This window comes from Lacerta agilis, chromosome 8 (assembly GCF_009819535.1).
Source record: "Lacerta agilis isolate rLacAgi1 chromosome 8, rLacAgi1.pri, whole genome shotgun sequence".
NCBI lineage: Eukaryota > Metazoa > Chordata > Lepidosauria > Squamata > Lacertidae > Lacerta > Lacerta agilis.
Genome location: NC_046319.1, coordinates 65,550,958 through 65,571,083, shown reverse-complemented (window position 1 = coordinate 65,571,083; position 20,126 = coordinate 65,550,958). Strand labels below are relative to the sequence as shown.

Genomic DNA, 20,126 nt, shown 5'->3' with positions numbered 1-20,126 from the left:
GGTTTCCCCCTCAGTTTGACGCGCCTTTGAGGCCTTGAGGGGAATCGTTTTCGACGAAGTCGGGGAGCACGATGATCGACCCGCAGAAACGGAAAGCGCCCGGCCCGGATATGGCTCTGGTAGCAGCGGCGTCCGGGGCTAAGAAGCCCCGCCACGAGCTTATCTTGGGGCCGGGGCCTGGCGCTGGGCAGCCGCCCCCGGGCGCCTTGTTGCAGGCGGTGAGTCCCTTGGGGAGCAGAGGCCGCGCGCCCCCCTCCCCCCTCTCTTTTAATATGCATTATTACCTCGCCATTATAGTGACTGAGGCTTTAGAGCGGCGGCGGGGAACCCGAGGCTGCTTAAATGCTGTGGGACTACAGCTCCCAGCAGCCCTTGCCAGCGTAGCCCACGATTAGGGATGACCTCTGGACGGCCTCGCGATTTCCTGCCCGTTTGTTTGTTTATTGCGATTATATTGCGTTTTTTTTTCCTTTCAGCACTCTAACCACTATGCCACCCAGAAGTAGTCCAGGTGCACATGGTATTAGTCCAGATTTCTCAACCTGGGGTCGCCAGGTGTAGTTGGACTACAACTCCCATAATCCCTAGCTAGAGGGACCAGTGGTCCCGGAATAATGGTAGCTGTGGTCCAACGACGTCTGACAGTGTTATAGTCCCAACACTGAAAGTCTGTTACAGACCAACATACCAACTGCTGCACCGCACTAGTCTCAGAAACACAGTTTTTTATATATATTCGTACATAGAAAGAGTGAACTAATGGGGGAGGGTCTTGAGGTGCTAACATTCTGAAAAGAGGAAGAGAAAAGCAGTGGAGGTGTAGCTGTTAAAGGGAAAGGTCCATTCTGTTACACAGACCCACATCGTTTTGAATGAGTGCTGAAAATAGCTTTTCATTGCCATCATTGTGGTTCTGTAGCTGTGTTTAGTGTTTAGAGTAACAGACACAGAAAGCTGCCTTATGCCGAGTCTAGAGTCAGACCATGGGTTCCTCTAGCTCAGTATTTTAATAGCACACATGGCTGCAAGAATGACAATTTAGCACCCAATGACTATAATTAGTTTGCATTAGTTAGATTTTTTTTATTTCACCTGGGTGATCAGTTAGACCAGCCTTCCCCAACACACTCCTGGGTTGTTGTTTTTAATTAAATATTTTTATTGGCATTTTGGACATTCTAACAAATATATAACATCCCCACCCCCATAACAGGTGTCAGGTTGTACATTATCATAAATAATTATTATTACTCAGTACAAGATGTCCAAATGGGCAGCCTATAATGTCCAAACACAAAAAAAATTTTATCCAACACAGAGTCATTCCAGAGAAGAATATAGTACAAGCCATACTGTTCAGGATAACCATGTCTTCAAATATGCTTTATCTTTAAGGACAGTTTTATTTATATATTGAATAAATGACCATCATGTTACATAAAATTTGTTCAGTTTTTCTGTTCTTTTCGTAATTTATAAGTTATTTTCTCAGTGGTAGCCAATTGGCAGTCATTTTTATACCATAAATCCAGGGATAATCCTTGCAAGGCCCTCCAGATGCTACACTACAATTCCCATCAGCCCCAATTAGCATGCTCAGTGGTTAGCATTGAAGAGTGCTATAGGCCAAAACATCTGAACAGAATAAGGTTAGGGTATTTTAATGCACTTGTTGAAGCTGTAAGTGGTTTGTGTTATAGCTTTTAGAATTAATCTTCATGGCTAAATTGTCGTGTTTTCGGACAGGTGGAAATGCTTACCTTTGCCACAAGACATTAGATCAGGGATGAAGAGCCAGTTGCCTTCCAGATGCTGTCGGACTATAATTCTTATCATCCCTGATCATTGGCCATGTTTGCTGAGGCTGTTGGGGTCCAACATCTTGGGTGCTACAGGTTCCTCATCTACGAGTAATAGTCATCTTTTCTGCATTCAGATGCAGACTCTCTTGTAACTTGTTGATTATTCTGCATTTTTTCATATTTCAGGGTCCCCCAAGATGTTCCTCTCTCCAGGCACCTATAATGTTGCTTTCAGGGCATGAAGGAGAAGTTTACTGTTGTAAGTTTCATCCTAATGGAGCCACCTTAGCATCAGCTGGATTTGACAGATTGATATGTAAGTCTACGTTATGAACTTCTAAATACAATTTGTTTGCTTAAAATTAATTAGGTTAGCACACAACATATCAAATTAACCAAGCACACATAACAGTAAATCAACCAAAGTATGCTGATTTAATTAATTAAAAGTAAACTTATGTGTGACTAATATCAAAGTTTTAATGATGTGTGTGATGGGTCACCAGCATGGTGCTTGTGAGTGGAGTGAAGTCCAACACTTCCCTCTCTTCATATTTGCCTTGAAAGAAGCCTTCCATTGTAGCCAATAGTCTTACCCCTGCCTAATTGCAACTGGGGAGAAGTGATATTTGGGGTCATAACTGGGAAGATCAGGGTCAATCCTTTCACCCAGCTGTGACACCCTTCCCCCAAATTGTTGTTGTTGTTGTCGTTCAGTCGTGTCCGACTCTTTGTAACCCCAAGGACCAGAGCACACCAGGCACGCCTATCTTTCACTGCCTCCCGCAGTTTGGCCAAACTCATGCTAGTCGCTTCGAGAACACTGTCCAGCCATCTCATCTTCTGTCGTCCCCTTCTCCTTGTGCCCCCAAATTGTTCCTTGATAAATAGGTTTTAGAAAAAGCTTTCAATTGGCTCCATGATAGTGGTGGTGTATGGCCGTTCTTAGTTGGTGGAGCAATTTGTCTGGTTAATTCTGATAACGAATAAGACTCCAGCATGCTAGCTAGTTATGTGACCCCCCAAGCATGGGGGGAGGTAGGAGTTATTGTTTGGTTTTATTTTTATTATGTATTTTGTGTTTTTATCTTGTGTTTTTATGCTGTGAACCTTCTTGAGATCTATGAATGAAGGGCAGTATACAAATTTTAATAATAATAATAATAATAATAATAATAATAATAATAATAATAATAATAATAATAATAATATAGTATGGGGAATCTTCCTGGAGATTGCAGCTGGGGATGGAAGGTTAACTTTTGCCTCCCCAGCTGGACTCGCCAGGAAGTCTACACACCCTTCACTAATTAGGGCATTTTAAAGAGGCCAGGTAATTTTGGTGACGACCCCTGTGATAAACAATAGTTTGCCATGGGTGCTCAAACAGCCCCTGGTTTGTTTCTCCTCTAATTCTAGTGGGAGCAACAATCACAATCCCTACCTTAGTTAATTTGAACCAGGAATCCTGGGAAGTGAAACAAACCATGATATTCACATGGGATGCAACAGTAAGCCAGATGAAAGCATCTGTTCTTTTCATCTGTTCCTCAGTAGGATGGTAGCCTTCTTTAAAACACATAGGCCACAGTGTACTAGCATGCTAGTATCTATTAAGGTTTACTTGTGAACTCAAAAGTGCACACACAGTGTGAAGATCAATATTTTAAATTGAAAAGAATCTGATCTTGCATTCATGATGAACCACAGACATTTTGGTGTGCTTACATACTGCAATACGGTTTCTTTGAAGCAATTGTGAATGTTTTCTCTCGCTGCCTTTGTTAGGTATAGAAGAGTTTTCCCCAGGTAAACTTGATACTCTTTTCTTAAAAACAACCACCACCCACCATCTGTTTCTGGAAGTTATACCTACTTGAAGGCTTCCATTGCTGCTTACAAAGCATTAGATCTGAAAAGTGCATCCAATTCATTAAGAGGATTTATCACTGGAAATCCCAACATGACTTCAGTATTTAATCTTGATCTTGCATTGATTCTAGTGTTATGGAACGTGTATGGGGACTGTGATAATTATGCCACTCTGAAAGGACATAGCGGAGCAGTTATGGAACTACATTATAACACTGATGGCAGGTTAGTACATATATAATTCTTGTTGTGGATATTTTTATCTGCTATTTAATTGATTAGCAATGACTTTTTTGTCATTTGGAGTATATTACTGAAGCTTGGTTACTTATATTTTGCTGCTTGTTGGTTCTAGTCTCTTGGTGATTTTCCTTTTAATATGTCAGAATAGTTCAGAACAAATTCGGAAAGCATGCTCAACAAATGAACTTGCTGTGGGTTATATCCAGCTAAATTCTATTTGGAGGAGGTTCATTGAAATTATTGAACCTTATTTAGTCATGTGTGTTAACTTCAGTGGGTCTACTATGAGTAGGACGGGCACTGAATACAACCCTATGATTTGGGGGGGGGATTGGATAGGAATGCAGGCAGGTGGTCACTATCACATTCTAGCCATTCAGTCCATTCCACTATTCCCTGCTGCTTTTCCTGATTTCTGCCAAACAGATCCTGGAGCAACATGCCAGTAGCAGTAAAAGCCTTTGTGGACTGGAGTGGTCCATGGCTGCCTGGCAGAACAAGGTTATTCAGGATGGCGATTCACTTACACCTAGGGATTTGTACAAGATTTTGTAACTTACACACCACCTATTTTTACAATTACTGATTTTTCTCTTATTTGTTTCTGTAAGCAGCTCTGAGAGCATTTTAGGTAAAGAGCAATAGTAAAAATGTTTCAATTAAATAAAGATTCTGCGGTAGTTGTATATAGTGGAACCTCAGTTTTCGAGTGTCTCAGAAGCCAAACATTTCAGAACCCGAACGCCAAAAACCTGGAAGTAAATGCTTCCGTTTTCGAACGCACCTCGAGAAACGAGGTTCCATTGTACTGCATATTTGGAAACCCTTTGGGATAACTGGATTTTGTCACTAAGCAGTGACCAAAAGAGTATGTTTGCCTTCCCTTTCCCACTCCACCAGAAGGCTGGCATTCTGGGCAAAATGCTTGACAGCTAGTAGTAGGTGTCTTGCTTTTTGCTGTCACTTCTAACTGTCTCTTACCTAAGGGCCATTTTTTTAAAATGTTGAATACCTTTTAATACATGTGAAATGCTGCTTTTCAGCACTTCATCAGCATTGCATTTTCTCCTAGCATGCTGTTCTCTGCCTCCACCGATAAAACTGTAGCAGTGTGGGATAGTGAGACAGGAGAGAGGGTGAAAAGACTCAAAGGTCACACATCATTTGTGAACTCCTGTTACCCAGCAAGACGTGGACCTCAGCTGGTCTGTACAGGCAGTGATGATGGGACAGTAAAGGTTAGTATGGATAATTGTCGTCTTGCATTGTAAATAGTCAATACTGAGTGTGGGTTTATGTGATCACATACCAATCTATGCTCTGGAAACCTCAAGGCTGGACTATTACAATGTGCTTTATGTGGGTCTTCTCTTGAAGACTGTTCAGAAGCTGCAACTGGCACACAGACCAAGGTGCTGGTGGACACAACTGACAGGACACAAGTTCTTAAATAGCTGTACAGTTGCCATTGTGCTTCTGAGCCCAATTCTAGGTGCTGCCATTTACAAAGCCCTGAAAGACTTGGCCCCCAAATATATGAAGGACCACCTCCTCCCATGTCAACATTTTTTAAGATTTGCAGAGGAGGCCCTGCTCTCAGTTCTGACACCATGTGAAGTTCATGGGGCAGCAGTGTGTGTGAGAGCCTTTTCTGTGTTGGCTCCCAGTTTGTTGAATGCCATCCCCTCCCAGGGACAGCTGCCCTTGTCAGTAAGTACTTTTTAATGTTGAATCAGGGTGCACCTTTTGTGCACAGGCCTTCAGGATTACGAGACCTTTCATGGCTTAGTTGTATTGAGCTATTTTTGGACCATATGGTGAAGGGTGGGTTCTGAATGTCTGTCTTGTTTGCTTTCACTTCCAGTTATGGGACATCAGGAAAAAAGCTGCTGTTCAAACATTTCAAAATACATATCAGGTGTTAGCTGTGACCTTCAATGATACCAGTGATCAGATAATATCTGGAGGCATAGACAATGATATCAAGGTAAGCTGTTTGTTAAACTGAACCTTCCTTACATTCCATATTTGTAACTGGGACAAAGGGCATATCTGCACTTGAAAAATAAACTAGTTTCAAACGAGTTTTAAGTTTTGAATTCCCCTAGACCCTTCTCCTCTCTCCTTAGAACACTTAACCACCTCCAGAAGGAGCAAGAAAGAAACAGAACAGCAGTGGTAGCTTCTAGTTTTCTTGGGGTGGGCATAAGGTTCTGCTGTGAAGACGAGTAGACAGTGCCATGGCACAGAGTGAGACCCATGAATTATTTGTTATGGGCTGTTCCTTCCCTTTAAAAGGGCAATTGGTCAACAGATGCTGGGATTTCCGTCTTTGAAGATCTGACATAGGTTATTTGTCTTGCAAGGACACTGGAAGTCTAAGAGACTATATCACAAATAAATAAATATCCATGCATTTGTTTGGGCTCTGCTCCTCATTTCGCAACTTCACTTGAAAGCTTCAGTAGCCCTATATAGAGCTAACTACTTTAAATACCTCTCTCTGTGTGTATGTATGTGTATGTGACACACCATATATCTGCTCATATATCCTTAAAGGTATGGGACCTTCGTCAGAACAAGCTAACTTACACGATGAGAGGACATGCTGATTCTGTCACAGGTCTCAGTCTGAGTTCAGAAGGCTCTTACTTGCTTTCCAATGCCATGGACAATACAGGTAACTGTTTCTGTTGGAAAATACCATTAAGGAACATGTAACCAAGCATACTACTCCTAGTCTTTACTAGTTTGCGGCCGGTATGTCAGAACTTGGAAATGTCTCCTAAAATGCACCAAGACTTTGGGTAGTTGCCAAAGTGAAGTGTGATGCGATCTATTATTGCCAGAAGCCTGCTTTTTGTCCCGTTGGGGCTGCCAGGGCACACGGCTACGACGATAGAAGAAGCCACAGCTGGCAGATTCTCTTGTCAAAATGCAGACTTGACACTGACCTCCTGGACAAGCTTCTGTAGGACTTTCGTCTCCCTCCCGCATTCATCATAGCATACCGTTTTCCTGATCTTAACTTGGGGTTGAAGAACCTGCAGCCCTCCAGATGCTGTCAGCATGGTCAGTGGTCAGAAGTTGTGACAGTTTAAACACCTGGAGGTTCCGCACCCCTCCATTAAGCATCACAGTGTTGTTGTTTTCTTTAGTTGCTTCTCTGATTAACAAATTCTTTGATGAGCTATCTCTACTACTTTTTTCCTCAATCCACCTACCATTCCTTCAAGTCCTCCTTTCTTGGTCCATCCTTCAGATTCCTTGTCTCTAGCTTGCCTGACCCTTAGGTTCCCTACACCCTGGGACAACATCCTCAGGCCGACTTTGTGAAATGACAGTCTCAGTCAAATTGAAGTTTCCCCCCTTCCCTCATGAACAGCTAGACTGCAAAAATGTTCCCTCTGTTCCCTGCGCAGCTGAATGTTCCCTACCACTACACCAGTTCAGTCAATCAACATTGAAGGCTTCACTGTCACACTAACAATATCTGTTCTGAATTATTTGATGTGCTGAGGATGCCGAAGGGAATTTTGTGTGTGTGAAGTTGTAGTCATGTCACCATCTAGAGGCTGCTTGTCAGTGGCTGAAACCATGCTGTAGCTATACCTGAATTCTGTCTGCAGTTGTGGTTGCTACCATCTCAAAAAGGTTGTTACAGGTCTGGGAAAGTTTGGGGGGGGGAGAGTAACCCAAAATGATTGAGTGGTTGGGGCACCTTCCCTGTGAAAAATGGCTGGAATTTTTGAGGCTGTGTAGTTTTTAGATGGGAGTGTATAATGAAAGCAGCTTCTCTTGATCACATCATGCTAGAACTTGGGCTTGCCTAATGGAACGATGCGTAAGTAATGTATGAAATTCACTGCCACAGGATGTGGTAACCGCCACTGACTTTAGATGGCTTTAAATAGAATTTAGACAAATTTTGGGGTGGGCAAATACTACCAATGGCTATATGGACCCTGCATGTTCAAAAACATTGTGCTACTGTGTGCCTGTTGCCTTTCTTCCCTGTTTTTGCCTTTCCCAGATGCATCTGTTTAGCCAGTGTGGGAAACAAAATACTGAACTAGGTGGCTCTCTGGTCAGATTGAGCAGATCAGTTCTTATGTCCTTAAACCTATTGGTTTACTGACCATCAAATCTGCGATATGGTGGGATAATACTCAACATGTTACTACGATTCTTAACTGCTTGTATGGGCTCTGTTCTAGTTCGTATCTGGGATGTTCGACCCTTTGCCCCTAAAGAGAGATGTGTAAAGATCCTCCAAGGGAATGTACATAATTTTGAGAAGGTGAGTTCTGTGCTGGATGAAATGCTCCTTGTTTATGGGTGGCAGCTAAGAATTAATTCATAAGTAAATGGCTTTTAAAATTTCAGATTGCCACAAACCTCTTAACAAGGTCTGTGCTCAAGATTAATGTGTGAGAAGAAATTCCAATTAAAGCTGCTGCAACAAGGTTTTTTTTAACTCCCAAGTGCAGCTGTAATGGCCTGTAAATTTTAGTATCTTGACATTCACAATCTATTTCACATAAGATAACAAGATACTGTGTATTTTTGGCAATAAAGTACAATATATATCTGCAGACTAAGCTTCCAAAGGCAAGCCATTATTGCTGCACTGGTGTTAATGTCTTAAAGCCTTGTCGAGTTTTTTATTTCAAAAAAAATCGGGGAAATGAAGGTATGCCTGGAATTGTGCTACTAAGTTTTCTTGTTCTTTAGAATCTCCTGCGATGTTCCTGGTCACCCGATGGAAGTAAAATAGCTGCTGGATCTGCAGACAGGTAAATTTTCATCTGAAAACCAGTGCTCTAGGTCCCAAGCTGCATGGGACTTTAACACACACACTCTCCATTGTGCTCGGAGACAGACTGGTATTGCCTTATAGGTGTGTTGCAGTAGCACATTACTACTTGAAAGGAATGGAATCTGTTCTTTAGCCTGGGATAGCTCAGTCGGTAGAACATGAGACGCTTAATCACAGAGTTGTGTGTGCAAGCCCCATGTTGGGCAAAAGATTCCTACATTACAGGGGCTTGAACTAGCTCACACTCGTGGTCCCTTCCAATTCTATGACACTGTGGTAAGGTTGTGAAAAGAACATAAAGTCACGGAAAGCAACATTCTAAACCCTAGAAGGTATCGTTGCACTCAGTGTGTTCCATTAGTGGATATTTGACTGGGAGTGTGTGCATGTTTGAAGGGGACTTCTTTGCTTCATCAGTTTGAAAACACAGTTCTAGAGACCTACTCAACACATAAGTTTTCATTGGGTAAGTCTGGGGTCAGCAAACCTTTTCAGCAGGGGGCCGGTCCACTGTCCCTCAGACCTTGGGGGGGGGGCAGACTATATTTTGAAAAAAATAATAATGATTGAATTCCTTTGCCCCACAAATAACCCAGAGATGCATCTTAAATAAAAGCACACATTCTACTCATGTAAAAACACGCTGATTCCTGGACCGTCTGCGGGCTGGATTTAGAAGGCGATTGGGCTGGATCCGGCCCCCGGGCCTTAGTTTGGGGACCCCTGGGCTAAGTAATATAGTTATCTAACCAAACTGTTCTTCTGAGACTTGTTCATCTCTAGCAAAGGAAGCTTAATAGCAGAATCTCTTCTATTAGTCATAATGAACTGGGGGGGGGGGAGCACGAAAGGTGTGAAAAGTACTTGGCTTTAACACTCGAGCCCCGTAAGAGAGCAGCATCCCAGTTCAAGCAGTGCTCTCTGCAGTCCTTGAAAATATATGCGGTGTATGTTCTTTTGATGTACATTTCCTAACTCAAGGACACCTTGGCCTGCTCAGTCCAGCCTGTTGCTCTGCGATCATGCTTTCCTTCCCCACCTCCTGTGCAAATGTTGGTGCCAGAGCAAGTGAGACAGCTTCCTAAATATAGTACATTAACTGCTGGTTAACTTATTTCAGTCCATATTGATGGATTGCTGATGAGCAGTGGCTTATGTATCTGGTGATCTTGTAAAGGGGAAAGAAGGGGGGTGTATCCAGAAGGTAGTAATTATGGTAGGAGGGGTATGCTCCTCTTTCGTTTTGCTTACAATATGTTGCTTATGACTTAGTAAAGGATATGAATTCCAGCTACAAACAGGACAGGACTCCCGTCTTGTTTTCTGGTGAAAGTAATAACTACTGAAAACTACTGAAAAACTGGTCTTTCAGCATCACTAATATTCAGCATGTATCATAATGCAATTTGTAGTAAATCCTTGAATTTTGAGCATTAGTTCCTGTCTCATGGGGTGTTACAAAATTTCTTTCCCTGTTTTGTGATATGCTTAAAAGTTGGGCTTTTCTTTGGAGACTCACTGATGGCACTAAGCAAGCGCATTAAATACTTCTGTGCTCCGTTGCCTTGTGCATCAAAGTTGACATAACCAAAGCTAGATGAGAGGGAACAGTGCAGACACATTGGAAAATACTTAATGGGTTTGATGAATCAGACCATAACAAGGTCATAATTCAGTTCAGAATGGCAACTTCTTAAAGTTGAGGGCACAGAATTTTAGAAAGTTTCGGTTATCAGACTTTCTGCAGTGTAAGTCTCTCATCTCCAGTCCAAGTACTGCAAGGTTCAAATGATGAAAGAACTGAAAGGCAGTGAAACATTTTTGAGGCAGTAGCTATTTAACCAGTTTTTAATACCCAATAGCTTTGAGAGCTTAACTGGCTGAAGTCACAGAAGGAATCTGAGTGCAGGGTGTTAGGATTAGCACTGAAGAGTCAACTTGTTAAATCTTGCGTCTTGAGCCTCCCATGCATATCAACATAAGGTTTCTGAAGGAATAGCTGTGTTCATCTGCTGCAGGAAAAACAAGCAAGTCTTCTGACATCTGTATTTCTAGATCAAATAGCAGCCAGTGCATGGCTACTTGGAAGTAACCCCCTCTGGATTCAATGTATCTTGCTTCTAACTAACTGTGCACAGGATTGTGGCCAAAGGACTGCTCAGCCATCACCTTAGTGAGCCATTTAAGTTTGGTTCATATGTCACTCACAGAGTTGTATTCCTCACTTCTTGTCACTTAAAAAGCCCATTATTGTCTTCCAGAGTATCTATATTCTGTTTGAAATTGCTCACCCCTTTTGGAGAAGACCTATTCTCATTTGAGTACACTCAAACCATATCTTACAGCATACTTGGATGGGAAACAAAAATATTCCACATCATGAGCATTTTGTGTCTGTTGCCAGAATGTAATAGAAAATACAATGCATCATATTTATTGTGCAAAGATCTGAGGGGCAGGTGTTCATATAGCATTATTAGCAAATTACTGGAATTTTTCAGATGCTCATATTGTGACTACACAGAGCGGAATTGTTTGCTAAAGCAGCAGATGATCAGAAATGAAGTTTTGAAAGATTTGACATTGCATTTTAGTGAACTTTTGTGAACTGTTAATTGCAACTTTCCATTGCAAATGAAAAGACGTGTTTGCCTATAGTCTTAAGGTACGAAGCTGTCAAATGCAGCAGCACATAGCTTTTGTGGAAGATTAAGTACTGAAGACAAATAATGAAGCTGAATGCACACCAGTTAAAAATAAGTTACAGGCTTGCTGTATACAGACAGACTTCAGATATTAGAAATAAGCAGTGTTATTTTATCCACAGTACTGAGTCAGACAGTGATGCAATATTAGTTTTTTTACAGAAATATATATCCCATGATATCACTAAAGCAAGCAAGCTGGTTTTTCAAAGTATGCAGTAGTTTTGCTTCATGAGTCACGAAATAATAACAGTCTTCCAATCTGTAGATCATTAAGTGAATACATCTGTTCACCTGAACGTGCAGTGCTACTCAGTGACTCGCATCTCCAAATTCAAGATATCTTATCAATTAGCTAGGTTTTCTTTTACTAACTTAAAACCAGCAGCAGGTGGTGTCAAACTAAGGTCATGCAGGCAACAGGTTTTCTTTCTACAGTAATATGACAGGCTGGTATCAGATCCAGGTACAGCAAAAGGGCTTCCTGGATAGTCTCTAGTAAACACAGCAGCTCATATAAGAGATCCTGAAATATTGAGTAACTGGGTCAAAACAGAGTTGCTCTTTTATTTTTAGTTCATTCCATTGGGAGGCTCTTACTCATGTTTTTTTTCTCATTACAGGTTTGTTTATGTGTGGGATACGACCTCCAGAAGAATTCTCTACAAGCTGCCAGGCCATGCTGGTTCAATAAATGAAGTGGCTTTTCATCCAGAGGAGCCAATTAGTAAGTTCTGTTTGAATTGCCAGGAAGCCTGGAAGTGGGTGCTTTTAATTAAGGAACATGACTTCTGTGGATTCATGATCGTAAAGAGAATCTGTTAGCCAGCACAGAGAGTCTCTTTCTTTCCCTCCCTGCCCTGTTCTTTTGGGTTGTCTTCTTATAGTAATGCTACAAAACACGAACAACATAAATATAACGTACTTGGGGGGAATTTAGTTGAACTCAAGTAGGTTGGATCTGTCCTCTCCAGAGAACTTTCAGCCCCTTTACAGGGTGACTTAAATTTTAAAGACGGGGGCAGGTAAACACCAAGCTGGAAGAGATCTACTTTTTCATTTTCATGCTTGACCTCAGAATTTGTTACTGGTACCATAATAGTGCTGTGTGGCCCTTCAAATGTTGTTGGGCTGCAACTCTGATTATTCTTGACCATTGTCCATGCTGACTGGGGCCAATGGGAGTTTAAGCTCAACAATGCCAGGAGGGCCACAGACTTCTGATCCCTGCTCTGTTTGGGATTCTTGAGAGGCTGCACCCTCTTGTGGCTACTTTCTAGTATTGGCAGTTTCTAGCATTTTGTTTTGCAGAGGAAGTCATAGCATTGCTACTGTTAGATAAAACACATTACAATGATTAATGTAGCTGCCTGAACTTTAGTCGGAGATGAAAGACGCAAACGCTGCATTTTAGAAAAATTTGGCCATTCTGGTTGGAGCATACATGTGGAGGCATGCGTGTGAGAATCAATTTAGTTATCAAGCGATACTGGAAATACAAGAGGGGTGGAATAAGATGGTCAAAACTGGTCCTTCACATTTTCTTCAAACGTGTTTGTATTTCTTCCCATCAGTACTTTCTGCCTCTAGTGACAAAAGGCTGTATATGGGGGAGATCCAGTGAGGAAGAGAGCCAGCACAGTTGTCATCTTGGATGTGTGGAACTGGATTGCTTCTGGCCAAGTTGGGTCTTTCTGCACAAAGTCTTGGAAGATGAAGAGACTTCAGAAAATGCCGTTTCATGTACAGAGTTAAATATTAACCACCTGTGTTTTAGAGGATCCCTCCTTGAATTCTTGACCATGTTATGCAGAATATTGAAAAGGCTTCTGGTTGCGAAACATTAAGATTTTTGAGATGGACATACAGATTTCTTATTTTTCCCTGCACAATGTGCTTTCGGCTTATTATTGAAATCATTTGACACTTGTAAAATGTGGAGTGTTCAATATTTCCTGTTTCCCTCCAGGTTTGCTTGTCCTTTTTATACAGAAAATAAATAGAATACTTTGCAAAAACTGTGTAGATGGAATTTATTGCTACGTATGCTTTTTGCCATTATTCAGCAGTGTTTTATCTACATAGGAGTGGGGCGGAGGGCAGGGGAGAGAGAAGGTCACACAAAGCGCGAAAAAGAAAAGAAAATGGACAACTAAATAAGCAATAGTATAAAACGAGGGTCGACAAACTACGGCCTGGGGGCTGGATGCGGGGCTCCCCCCCCCAGACTCATAAATCTGGCTCGCGGACCCTGCTGCCCACTCGGTCAGTCCCCACTCGTTGCGGATGCCTCGCCGCACGGGGACTGACTTCCATGATGCTGGCACGGTTTCGGATTGGCTGCAGGAGGCTCCTGCAGCCAATCCGAAGCCTCACCGCCTGTGCGCTGAGGTAAACCCGGCACGGCCATGGATGGAGAGGCGGGCAAGTGGCAGGTCTGGGCTGCACCATGGGCATCGTGATGGGCATGTCACGGGGCTTCAGTTGAAGCTTGGTGCGCCTCCTGGCCTGCTGCTGGTGGTGCGCTCGGTGGCGGCGCTGGAGCAGCTGGAGGGCGAGCTGCAAGCTGCCTCCCCGGCACTCCGCTTGCACGGCCTGCCCACCAACCTGGCCTCAGAAGACTGGCCACAGTATGTGGTGCATGCTGCCTGGGAGCTCCGCGGGGACGGGCCGATGGAGCAGCTGCTGCTCATCAGCGCTGGTAAGCAAGCAGTGCCAAAGCGCACTCAGTGTGTGCAGAGTGCATTTGTCTTCCAGGTCCAGAGGCAGCTGTGGGACCAGCTTGCAGGGTATTTATATTTTTCAAAATATAGTCTGGCCCCCCACAAGGTCTGAGGGACAGTGGACCGGTCCCCTGATGAAAATGTTTGTTGACCCCTGGTATAAAACTTAATCTCACAGGTGGCAATGATGCCCCACAGATGAAATTCTACTTTCTTTTAATAAATGTTCCATTGATGTACTGGGATGATGATCAAGTATTGTTTCAGCGCAGGCCTTCTTTGTGGATCCTCACAGGGTGTCATTAAGCGAATCTGTTCTAGCTGGCAAAATGATAGTCTGTTTCTTCCATTGTTTTTAAGGGTAGGGAAAGTCTTTACAAATTCTCAAGGGTTTCTGGAAAGCACAGAACTTCCTATTCCTGTGAGAGAATAAATATGTATATAAATGTGTGGTTGTAGAGATAGCAAATGAAGTGTCGCGAAGCAGAAAAGCAGCCGTTTTGCCAATTTGCTGCCAAAATCACAAACAGAAAATAAGAGGCTCAGGTTAATGGAGGCTAAAGTGTTTGAAAACATCTGTGTAATTGGGTGTAAGAACTCTTCAGTGTATTAAAATGAGAATTGTTCATCCTAACAGCTTGTAGGTGACAACGGAAAAATCTGGCTTAGTCTATACTTGATTGTGGCCTACAAACCAGATTGGCCTATCTCTATATTGAGGGTGGGATGGAAGCTGGCTTTTTATGAATCCATATACAACCCAAGACCCAAGCTTCTAAGATTTGCAGGTTGATTCTTACTGGGATAAAACGGGGGGGGGGGGGGGGGGGTCAATGAGTCTAATGTTTCTGGAAGATCTTCACTAACCCAAAACTGTGGATGTCCTCAGCTTTTCAGTATAGTGTGCACCGAATCACCTGGCATGGCTCACTCAGTAACAGAAGTAGTGTTGTGTCTGTAAATTAAAGAGCTCCCACCACTTTCATTGTCTGAGTCACTTTCGCAGGCACCTACCATCTAGTTTTTTGTACAGGGAGCAAACACAGCTGTAAAGCAGAAGTTGCAACCTGTTGAGCTGCAGGAGAAGAGGGCAGGGCAGGGCTAGCCAGTGTGGTACGTGCCAGGTACTGAACTGCAACTCCCATCAGCCCCTGCCAGAATTGCCAATGGGAGGGCATGATGGGAGTTGTAGTCCAGCAGCAAGTGGAAGGCACCATTTTGGCTATTCCTCATGTAGAGCATGAGCATATTTGGATTATACTATTTTCCATAAGGTGCAGCTGCCTTATCCCCCAATCCTTCTCCAGTGATCTGCCAAAACAGATGAGACGAATGTTTTCCTTTTAGTACTGTTGTGTTGTAAGTGGTTCTAGAATTGCTATTCCCCTTATAAATTGAAATACCTGTTGCACAGAATAAGGGCTCGCCACTTTGAACTCCTTTTGATCTACCATAATCCAGCGAGGGATTCCTTTAAGTCAGCAGCCTTCAAACTAAGCTTTAATTCAAAGCATGCATCTGAGGGACTGATATCTTAATATTCATTACGCACCTTTAGGCACCAGGCAAAAACTTTCCTTTTTAACCAGGCCTTTGCTTGATTTGATTGACATCCTGTGCCCTTTTTAAATGTTTTTTTTTGGGGGGGTATGGTTTTTATTTTCATTATATATTTTATGGTTTAAAATTTTGATTTTGTTCTGTGAACCGCCCTGAGACCTATATAGGGTGGCAACGCGTCCTCTGTCACTTCGTCTCCTGTGCTCACCTTTCCCCAGAGCAGGTTATTTGTGAATGGTTGGTACCTGTCACAAACCATTGGGACCTTGGTGGCCTTAGGGGTGGCTGTACTACTGCCTCTTTAAAGACAGTAGGAACTTTGTGTATAGGCACATTAACCACATCCTGGACCCTCCTGTTCATCCCCTGCTAAATAGATTTACCGATAAATAGCCATGTGGGACAGGGATTGAGGGGACAGGTAGTTTGAACATTACTGCAGACACCTTGCCCCTGGCTTTGGTCTGCATCCGCTGAAACTGATCACACAAAAGAAGCTAAAGCTACTGTGGCTGCCTCGCTAGGAGCTGCCATAGCCATATAGCACCAAGGCTGTTTTGAAAATGGGCAGCTTTATCTACAAAGTGCTATGCGAACATGTCACATCAGGATTTCGAGGGGTCCAGTGGTGTGTCCTACAGGAACAGTAAGTTCTGAACCACCCTGAAGAGTTACCCTAGATGGGTACTTGAGGGTGCAATAGAAGCAGTAAAGCATGCTGGCTTTGCTGTCCTCGCTGCCACATGGTAGATGCAATTATGCGCTCTAGCCAGTGTTCGATCAGCCTCAAGAGTGAGATTTATGCCACCTGCGCTCTTGTCATCATCCAGCCTGTTTCTTTGCCTGCAAGTCCCCAGAGTACCAGAGTGCTTCACAACGGCAGGGAGGGCACTGGGGGAAAAATTGTGTCTACAGCCCATCGTGCCGCAACGGTCCACAATGAGACAAAGGTCTCTGCAAGATCACCAGCTCTCTCCGCCAGAAAAGAATGAATATTTGCATCGCAGTTTTATGACCGCCACCAATGCTATATCCTGTCTTTCCCCTCGAAGAAGCATCCTAAGGGAAATGAGGGGTGCGGATTATAAGGAGAGATCTTGTTTGTTGATCAGTGATGACTGACGTGTGCACTGAAGATGCCCCATGCAGCTCGAGACTAATAAGGGAAAAGGCTGCGAATCTGATTGATGTTAATTAGAGATGACAGTGTCACCCAGATATGCCGAAGCTTTCTGGCTGCGTAGAAGATTTTCATGTCAGTAAGCAATATTGGTAACAAAGGAGAGCAGAGGTCGCTTGGAGCGCATTTGCGTGTGGATACACCAATCTGCACTTGGATTTTGGCAGCTGCGCCGTTGGGACTGCACAACGGAGGGAGTGGCCTCATTCTCACAGAGGCGATGACACTTCAGGGTGCAGCTAGCTGAAAATTAAGGAAAGCCAGGGTGGCTCATCCATGAGGCAACTGCCTCGGGTGGCAGGATCCACAGCAGGTGCAAAAGATCTGGTCTCCAAGGAGTGCTGCTGCTGCTGCCGCCACCACTGCCACTCCCCACCAAGCAGATCCCACAATGCCATCTCTACAGCAACCTCCTGGTGAATAGGAGGTGCTGCTGGTCTCCCACCCTCGTTCCAATGTAGATCTTTATTCCCCCCCCCCCGCCGCCGCCATTGTTCCTGATGTAGATCTTCACTTGCCCCTTCTTCCCCTGTGGGGGATGTGTCATTTTGCAGTTCGCCTCCAGTGCCAAATTGCCTTGGGCTGTCCCCAAGGAAGGCTGTGTATTTATTGGAGGGACTTGTAAGCACTGATTCAGATGATTAACAAAGATGTTGGGCCAGTTCTGGATTTAGCCATGCTTAGTACAGATCCGTTGAGATCAATGGGGCTTAAATGAGTTATAAGGCAGCTCTTGATTTGTGTCAGACTAAGTCTGGCCTGAATTCTGAATTTAGGGCTATGCAGTTTGTTTTAAAGCAGGTGGCATTACAAATAGCATTACACATAGTGTGGAGAGAGTGGACAGACATACAGTTAGTTAGTTAGTTAGTTAGTTAGTTAGTTAAGTTTAGTTTAGTTTAACTTTTTCAGCAGGGGGCTGGTCCACTGTCCCTCAGACCTTGTGGGGGGCCAGACTATATTTTGGGGAAAAAATATAAACAAATTCCTATGCCCCACAAATAACCCAGAGTTGCATTTTAAATAAAAGCACATATTCTACTCGTAAAAACACGCTGATTCCTGGACCATCCGCGGGCTGGATTTAGAACGCGATTGGGCTGGATCCGGCCCCCGGGCCTTAGTTTGCCAACCCATGGTTAGAGCATGTGTACCTCACTTGTCAGCCAAAAGGCTTACATTCATTCAATTGAAACATGACAGTCCCTGTCTGTGGGCTTACAATCAGAGAGAAAAAAGACTCAACAAGGGGAAAGGGGCTGGGAAGGAAGGGGGGGGAATCAAACTCAGGCACCAATCCTTAAACAGTTCTTTTAATGAGCATCTGGCACAGTTCAGGAGTAGGAGGTGACTGATAAAGCTGCTTTTTCAGCAAAGCTGATGGAATGAGTCCTGTTTCCTACCTGTCCCACTGAGGCAGTCTGAATGGTAAGGTTACTGGTAAAGGTGGGGAAGCTCAGTTTGTGATGGCTTTGACTCATGCAACCACCTCTGACAAAGTCAGTGTCTCTCATTTCCCGCATGGAGGGGCATATGTTTCTGCACTCACATTACAAGGACCAGCAGCATCAGCCACTACAAGCAGTATGGTGGAAGATTCAGGACAGACAGACCAAAAAAAGGAAAACTTGATGCTACAAAGATGTAGTGATGGCTGCCAACTTGGATGCCTTGAAAAGGCAGATTGGGCAACCCAGGCTCAGGCAGGCGCCAACACTGGTGATGTATCAGTGCCCATTAAAAACCATATTTATGCTCTCAAGCCTTTGCAAACACAAATCTGGAGTCCCTAAGGTCCCTAAGGATGGCATCTCGTCCGCCTCCTCCCAGCAACTCCTGCAGCCAAGCTAATGCCAAATGTTCTGATTTCCTTTCCTTTGGACCAACATAAGTGATGCACCGGGGGGGGGGTCCTGTTGTCTGGGCAGCCTAGGACCTCCATACACACTGCCCTGGATTGCACCCCATAGAGGTCACTTCAGTGCTGCTAACATTGCAAAAACAACATGGGAGACAGTAGTTTCAAGTCATAAGCTCAACCTGATTGGCCTAAGGTACGAGAGCTACAAGTTGCCTCCGTTGGCGGGATCATTGTGTCTCACTAGTCAGCTACTGGCTGCCTTAAGCCAGACAACCCCCAATCAACCAAGTGAGGAGAAATGGCTGCTGGGGGGAGTGCAGAGAGAAGAAACGCGATGGTGCATCTGCAGCAGCACAACTGGGCGCCTTTATCTGCCCCAGCCGCAAATAGACATGTCTCTCCTATATCAGTCTCTATAGGTAAAAGGTAAAGGACCCCAGGATGGTTAAGTCCAGTCAAAGGCAACTATGGGGTTGTGGCGCTCATCTCACTTTCAGGCCGAGGGAGCCATTGTTTGTCCACAGACAGCTTTCTGGGTCATGTGGCCAACATGACTAAACCACTTCTGGCGCAACAGGGCACCGTGATGGAAACCAATCGTGGATAAAATGGATTGCTTTAAAATATGGCAAAGGGACTTATCGAAATTCATATGGCAGGGAAAAAAGCCTAGAATTAAATTTAAGATTTTAACAGACTCTAAAGAGAGAGGAGGCTTTGCCCTGCCGGATTTAAAGATTTACTTTGAAGCAGCGGCCTTTTGCTGGTTAAAAGATTGGTTCAAACTAGAAAACGTTGATGTGTTGGACTTGGAAGGCTTTGATAATATGTTTGGATGGCACGCTTATCTTTGGTATGATAAGGCAAAAGTTCACAAGACTTTTAAGAATCATATAATTAGAAAAGCCCTGTACCAGGTTTGGATGAGGTATAAAGACTTGTTAGAGAGAAAGACTCCTAGATGGATTTCACCGGTGGAGGCCAAGGCCTATAAGAGACCTAATATGTCTGCAAGTTGGTTAAGATATGCAGATATATTGCAGCGAGAAGGTGAGTCAATTAAGCTGAAAAGCTATGACCAAGTAAAAAGTCGAGTCACCGACTGGCTGCAATATCATCAGATTTATGAGATATTTAAAGCAGACAAGAAAATTGGTTTTCAAATGGAAAAATCAAAACTGGAAACAGAACTGATTGAATCGAACTCTAAAAACCTTTCCAAGATGTATAACTTGTTGCTAGAGTGGCATACGAAAGACGAATTGGTTAAATCGACAATGATAGATTGGGCGAAAGATGTGGGTCACAACATTATGATGGATGACTGGGAGAGATTGTGGAAGAAAGGTATCAAATTTACA

At 43.6% G+C, this 20,126-nt stretch overlaps 1 protein-coding gene across 1 annotated transcript; it reads left to right on the top strand.

Annotated features, from left to right (window-relative positions):
• The first annotated feature begins 46 nt into the window (after window positions 1–46).
• Window positions 47–13,459, top strand: SNRNP40 (small nuclear ribonucleoprotein U5 subunit 40). Its single transcript, XM_033158011.1, has 10 exons — window positions 47–218; window positions 1,989–2,118; window positions 3,806–3,899; window positions 4,990–5,155; window positions 5,782–5,904; window positions 6,477–6,597; window positions 8,135–8,217; window positions 8,652–8,713; window positions 12,065–12,168; window positions 13,016–13,459. Exons 1-10 carry the CDS (start codon window positions 72–74, stop codon window positions 13,063–13,065), a joined length of 1,080 nt encoding a protein of 359 aa, XP_033013902.1. The 5' UTR covers window positions 47–71; the 3' UTR covers window positions 13,066–13,459.
• Window positions 13,460–20,126: the final 6,667 nt, after the last annotated feature.

What these genes read in the sequence shown, in the direction of transcription:
- SNRNP40 (XM_033158011.1), top strand. Translation starts at nt 72, where the DNA reads ATGATCGACCCGCAGAAACGGAAAGCGCCCGGCCCGGATATGGCTCTG. An exon ending in TGGATTTGACAGATTGATAT is followed by an intron (nt 2,119 to 3,805) that starts GTAAGTCTACGT and finishes CATTGATTCTAG; the next exon opens with TGTTATGGAACGTGTATGGG. An exon ending in ATGTACATAATTTTGAGAAG is followed by an intron (nt 8,218 to 8,651) that starts GTGAGTTCTGTG and finishes CTTGTTCTTTAG; the next exon opens with AATCTCCTGCGATGTTCCTG.